Consider the following 6,508-nt stretch of genomic DNA (forward strand, 5'->3'; position numbering starts at 1 on the left):
GAAATAAGGTCTGTGGTTGACACACATTTAAGAGACGGATCACGTTTTGTTCAGCCGGATAATCTCCACTCTACTAGGGTATTACCTAAATATAACAAATGAACTCGCCTGAGCTAGCTAGCTAGCTAGCTCAGAGACGGATCACGTTTTGTTCAGCCGGATAAACTCCACATGTCTACTCTGCTTTTATAATTTTCGAATCGTAAATCTATTAATAATACTTTGTATACATGTGTTTTTAGTATTAATAGTAATAATACTTTTATAATTTTTGTACAAATTACTTATTTAAATGACTGGTGGCAGTGATTTTGCTGTGCGATGGTGTGAAAATACCTTTAATGACAACAGTAGTAAGTAAGTAGAAAATTGTAAACAACAACAATTACACTGGCATTGTTATTTTATTTTTGAGTTTCTAAATTATGATGTTTTCTCTCAACAGATCCTGCAATTTGTTCTCCAAAAAACAACCCTTTGTTTTTCCAAACTCCAAACAACCCAAAGGCACTTTTAAGAGCCAAGTCTGTCTTGTTAAACTGTCCTTGCTGTGTTGTACTTGATAGTCTCTTCCTATCTCTCTATTTATTTCTCTGTCTAACTCTGTTATCAGTCTTTCTTCTGTGTCTCTGTCTGTGTCTCTTCACTATAATGAGTGATTCTGATCTTGAGGATCTCCTGAGAAGCGCAGATGAGCTGGTTGAGCAGAAAGAGTTAAGGGATGACCTACGGAGTGCTGATGATTTGCTTTGTACTGCTACTGCTGCTGTTGTTGCCGCTTCCACTTGGAAGCGGCAACAACAGCAGCAGTAGCAGCAGCAGCAGCAGCAGCAGCAGTGCCAGCAGTGTCAATGATGTGCTGGAAGAAGAGAGACAGTGAGGGAAACTTGATCTTTGCAAGACCACGTTCAACCCGGAATGTCTCAAATCAGGGTCAGTATAAGATATATATTTCTAGGCACTTGAGTATATGAAATGAATGAAAACATAACTCTTGGTAAGGGAAAAGTAGTACAATTTAATGGTATAAAATAAATGTTTTTTCTGATACAGCTGGCTGCAGTCGTAACACTGATCCCCCCGTTGCTGCTCCTGACTGTGATCTGATCTTTGCTCCAGCTATCGCTCCACAGACTGTTGGTATGTACTTCATTTGGTCTGGTTAGCCCGAAACACATATTCATACTTGTATCTTTATGTGATACGTACTTCATTTCTAAACTTCATAATTTGCTAGAATTAAGAACACAGTAGTTACAGCTTTCAAAACCACTCCATCCAGTATGTTTTAAAGAAAACTAATCATTGTGCTTTGGACTTTATTGTACCGTTTTAACAGAGGGGTTTCTACGAGATCTCCAGCAGTCTCTGAGCGATACTACAGGAGATGAGGTGGTAGCACAAACCCCAAGTGCTTCTCTGCTGGCATCGACCAACTGGAGCACTCGAAAAAGTTTTTTTTCAGAGAGCTGGAGGGCAGCGAGACCACATCTAGTTAACACCGTAGTGGCCCAAGCAAATGTGGGAACACACATTTGCCAACAGTGTTGGGGCAAAACGTCTGTTGTCCGGTGCCGGGATTGCCGACCACATCCCTTCTTCTGTGCTGACTGTGATGTCAGCATGCACACCAGACACCCCCTCCACAACAGAGATGCTACTACTGCAGGTTACTTCCAGCCATTGGCCCCAACAACACATGTACTAAATATGGCCCTTTGCTCCTGTGGTAAGTTCTGGTTTGTGAATGTACATTTTCTTGCTGGACTTGTTGAGAATTTCATTTTGAAAATGTGAGCTTCCTCAACATCTCTGTGTTAATTCCCAGCAGTGTGCTTAAGTCTCTTTTTAATGTTCTGATGTAAAGTTAAATCCTAAATATGTCACATAACAATGTAGTATTTTTCAAAAGAGACAAATTATTTTTAATTCCCATTTGAATTTTTTTCCAGTGCGGTTTGTACCTGTGGAGATCCCGGACAAAATCTGTGGTTGTGCATCAGAGTCATTGAGCCTCAAGCCAGGAAAGACTGTGACTGTGATCACAATGAATGGTAAGAATGGGAAGAATGTTTGTCTCTTTTCTTAAGATAGATGTTATTGAAGTTTCTTCTTGATAATATCCAACCCTTCTCAAAGACATGTGGGATAGCTTGTCCATTAAACCTTAACATGGGTATTGAGTAAAGAATACCAAATGTATTAAAAACACCTTGTCTGTTTTTCAAGGACGACATGAGCTAAGCCTGCCAGAGTTGGCTTGTGAAGCATGCGCTGCGACATGGATGACTGGGGTTGACGACCTTCTTCGGAGTGACTACTGGCCAGCTACCCTTCACTTCGCCACCATTTATGCCACAGATGTTTTCTTCTCATTTGAAGAAATGAAAATGGCTGCACCTGGACTATCCTTTCAGGCATATTTAAGGATGCTCGATCAGCGAACGTTGCGCTTCGGCCGTGTGAGTATTGAAGTTACTTGTCCTTTTTGATCTATTTGTATTGTACAAATTGTAAGCTGTGTCCTTATAATTTATAATTTATTTTTGACATTATCTGTTGATGTCCTTATTTTGTTATAGACTGGGAAGATCTCAACTGACAGCTTCATCAAAAGTTTCTTTGAGTGGGAGGCTGTGCGTTATGAGGTCGACATCATGTGCAAGGAGGAGCCCTTCACCTGTCCTGCGTGTAGCCCTGATATGCTTGCAGTTTCCGTGGATGGAAACCGCAAGCATTACCGTTTCAAGAATGCAGCTAGGTACTATAGAAAATATATAATGTCACAGTATTTGAACAAATAACGAAACAAAACTATCTTGATGTGAACCAATCAATCAATCAATAATCTGAGATGTCATACATTGCTCCTTTGATTTATTTAGATCTGAGGAACAGGCCATCTTTGACGGTGTCTTTATAGCCAGGGATGAAGACGTCTCAAGATTTGTGGACTATATACACACCACAACCAAACATGTAATATTGCAGACTCTAATTATGTATAATATAATATCCTAATGAAGGGTTTGGTTAGGTTAGTCTTTGCACCATTTTCATCAATACATTTTTATATATTAGGTCTCCGGAAGAGGTGTTTGTGGAGGACAGTGGTCGGCAGCCAGAGAGACCTCCCAAAAATCAGCCGGCAAGCTGGATGAGGAGGGACTAGAGCTTGCCGTCTGTCGACATGGAGTGCTCCTCTGTGCTCTCAATATGTACAGGGGAGAAATATTTGCTTATCCCCTGTACCTACAGAAAAAGCTGGCCAGTAGTATGTTCTTTTGCATGGATGTGACCTGCAAATATTGGCCCTACCTCCAGAGAATCACAAAAAGCTGTCCAGAGCTCCAGCATCTTCTCGACATGAAGCCCTTTCTCTCAGTGTTTCATGCCAAAGCGCATGACTTCAAATGTGAAGTAAGGAATTGTTACCATGTGACACAATCACTTTATGTAAAAACCTCCTTGTGAATAGTGACAAGTTGTAACGAGTCGTACTTTTGAATATATTTTAAACAGGTGAAATGGAGTGGGGCATATCAAGAGGGGGCTGGACTAACCCTAGGGGAGGAGGTGGAACAGGTCAATGCCTTCCTCTCTCGGATAGCAGTGACCACAAAACACATGTCAAAAGCAGGTGAGTTACGATAGAACCTTTACTGTCAGTTTTCAAAAAATGTTCAGAAAGGCACAGATTACACTAACAAATTACACCAACAACAGAAACTCATAAAAGCTCATTGACGGTTATGACCATAGAACACCATTTAGGATGGCAATATAGTATAAACCCCAGTTACAGTATAAGAAGTAAGAGGAATAGTAATAATGTGATATTCTCTTTTGCAGGACGTACAGACATGCTGACGCTGATGGCCATGCGCTGGAATCAGCAAAAAGTCAGCAACTTGGCCACCTCACTGTCCCGCAGATATCTGAAGGTAATAACATAGTTTTAGAAGAATTATTTGTGGCTGCAGCCTAAATGTAGATTTCTGTATTTATTTGTCTTTAATTGTTTGACGTTTGTAGACCACAAAAGCTCTGGAAAAGCAATTGCAGAACCTGGAGTCCATGAAGGCTGAGTTGGCAGTGACTGAAAAGCAGCTGGAAGACTGGGTCAGAGATGTGAATGAGTGGGCAGAAAGTGAGGACAATCTTAATGACGTTTTTCAACTTTTTTGTAGTCATGATTTATCAATTTATTTTAAATCTTCAGAATTAGTGATAACCCTCTATTGACATTTGCATTACTTATTTTTCATGAAGCATATGTAATAAAATAATATTAAAACATTTGATCAAATGTCACTGTTATTGTGAATTACTGTGCTTAATACACCTATTTCCTCTAAAAAGCAACAACAAACAACCCAAGGGATGCTGCTGCCTTGGCCAGCAAGATCGAAATGCTGACAGTAAGTGTCAAGAGACGTTCGCAGCGTCTCTACAAAGACACAGACAGCAACAAAGGTCGTTCCCGGATCCGCCGCAAGATCAGGGATGAGAAAGGGGTCCTGACAGCCACAGTTGAGAAATACAACTCAATGGTTCCAAGCACAGAAGCGCTGTGCCTCGAAGCCATTCTGTCTGTGGAGAAAGCTTGGCCATGGCAGCTACCAAACAGTGGTAAGTACACCAGTCTGCTGAATGCTCACAGCAAATGTGGAAAACCTTCATGTCTGATATATAAATCTATTTAAGACTTCATAGATTCTTTGAATGTTGATCTTTCATACACATTCATTCATGTTTTCTCATAAATGCTTTCCAGACTCTTTCGACCTCAGGACAAAGAGAAGAGCATTCGACCTTGTCATGGCAGTGAAGAGACTACAGGAGGAGAAGAAGATTCTCGTCACAGAAATGAACCAACACTGGAAGGTCCTTTCAACCCGCAGTGATTCCCTGAAAAAGATGTCCTGCCTGCAAAGTACAGTATATATTACATTTTTACTTTGCATGACTTTACACATCAGTGATAGGTGATGAAGTAACTCATATTGTCTTTATCTTATACATTTAAGATTCACCATTGGGCCTGAGCGAAGACGGGATGAAAGGTCTCCAGAGCATGTTTAGGAAAAAGCAGCACGACATCGGAGAAATGAAGACTCATGCTAGACGATGCTATCTGCAGCTTTTGACTGGAGCAGAGACCATCAGCTTCTTGCAAAGTCTTTCAGATGAGTCTTCTGACTGCGACTCTGACAGCTCTGATGACACACGGTGAAGCCCCCTCCAGACTACCTTCTATTTAACATCTACATGCTCCCCCTCTGTGAAATACTCCGCCAACATGGTCTCAACTTCCACTCCTATGCCGACGACACCCAACTCTACATCAGTACCAATCCATCATCCCAGCTGTCACTAGTCAACTGCCTCCGCAACATCCAAACCTGGATGTCAACAAACCTACTGAAATTCAACAAAAACAAAACAGAGCTCATGGTTGTGGCCCCAAAAACACTGCTCCGGGAGGTTGGAGATCTGCTCCTCACCGTCGATGGCTGCTCCATCCAGCCTGGGCGTCACTCTGGACTCTAGCCTCACCTTCAACTCCCACATCAGGTCTACTGTCAAAACTGCTTTTTTTCACCTTCGAAACATCTCCAGACTCCGGCCCTCTCTCCCCGACCCCGTTGCAGAAACATTAATACATACCTTCATCTCCTCACGCCTGGACTACTGCAATGGAGTTCTGTTCGGGGTCACCTGCAAAGCCCTGGACAGGCTCCAGTACGTCCAGAACTCTGCAGCCAGGCTCCTCACCCGCACCAAGCCCTGGCAACACATCACCCCCATCCTCCTCCACCTTCACTGGCTCCCGGTCAAGTCACGCATCCAGTACAAACTCCTCCTGCTAACCTACACATCTCTCCACTCCCTAGCCCCTGCATACGTCTCTGACCTCTTTCAGCCCTACACCCCCTCTCGTCAGCTGCGGTCCTCCAAAAAAAAAAAAAATTCTTAATGTCTTAATATGTATGTCCAGTAAGTTATTCTTCCGGTTGTTGATATGCTGTTGAAGGCATTTTCTATCATTTCATTTTATTCAGATGTTATTACATGTCTACTCTGAAACACTATGTAAACAAGGTCCCATAACAATAAAGTTGATAAAAATTGTTTTGACTGTTCACTCATGTTCTGTTTGTATCTCTGTTTAGCAAACACACATACTGATTAGCACCATGAGGGGGCAGATACACCTTTTTGTCTGATGTTTTAAAATATGTGCAATAATATAGCTATATCCTGTATATATCACATTTAAAACAACCTTCAGTTGACCAAAGTGCTGTACAAGCAATAACTACAATATTAAATAACACAATGGGAGTACAATAATAAAACAATAATTAAAAACATGATAAAAAGCACAATAACTAGAAACATTTTTTTTTAAACATACAAATGTAAAAATGTAATGTTCAACTAGTATTAAAAGTAATGACTAACATGAATAAAACATCTTCAGGTGTTATATATACATATCTGT

General features: G+C 41.2%; 1 protein-coding gene across 1 annotated transcript; it reads left to right on the forward strand.

Annotated features, from left to right (window-relative positions):
* The first annotated feature begins 2,253 nt into the window (after positions 1-2,253).
* LOC117483215 lies at positions 2,254-5,973 on the forward strand. The gene is made up of 10 exons (XM_034131449.1): positions 2,254-2,462; positions 2,583-2,761; positions 2,886-2,979; positions 3,082-3,420; positions 3,523-3,640; positions 3,853-3,944; positions 4,036-4,150; positions 4,363-4,632; positions 4,778-4,936; positions 5,031-5,973. Exons 1-10 carry the CDS (start codon positions 2,286-2,288, stop codon positions 5,234-5,236), a joined length of 1,749 nt encoding a protein of 582 aa, XP_033987340.1. The 5' UTR covers positions 2,254-2,285; the 3' UTR covers positions 5,237-5,973.
* The last annotated feature ends 535 nt before the right edge of the window (positions 5,974-6,508 follow it).

Source organism: Trematomus bernacchii, unplaced genomic scaffold (genome assembly GCF_902827165.1).
Source record: "Trematomus bernacchii unplaced genomic scaffold, fTreBer1.1, whole genome shotgun sequence".
Taxonomy (NCBI): Eukaryota; Metazoa; Chordata; class Actinopteri; order Perciformes; family Nototheniidae; genus Trematomus; species Trematomus bernacchii.

What these genes read in the sequence shown, in the direction of transcription:
- LOC117483215 (XM_034131449.1), top strand. Translation starts at nt 2,286, where the DNA reads ATGACTGGGGTTGACGACCTTCTTCGGAGTGACTACTGGCCAGCTACC. An exon ending in AAAACACATGTCAAAAGCAG is followed by an intron (nt 3,641 to 3,852) that starts GTGAGTTACGAT and finishes TCTCTTTTGCAG; the next exon opens with GACGTACAGACATGCTGACG. An exon ending in TGTGAATGAGTGGGCAGAAA is followed by an intron (nt 4,151 to 4,362) that starts GTGAGGACAATC and finishes TCCTCTAAAAAG; the next exon opens with CAACAACAAACAACCCAAGG.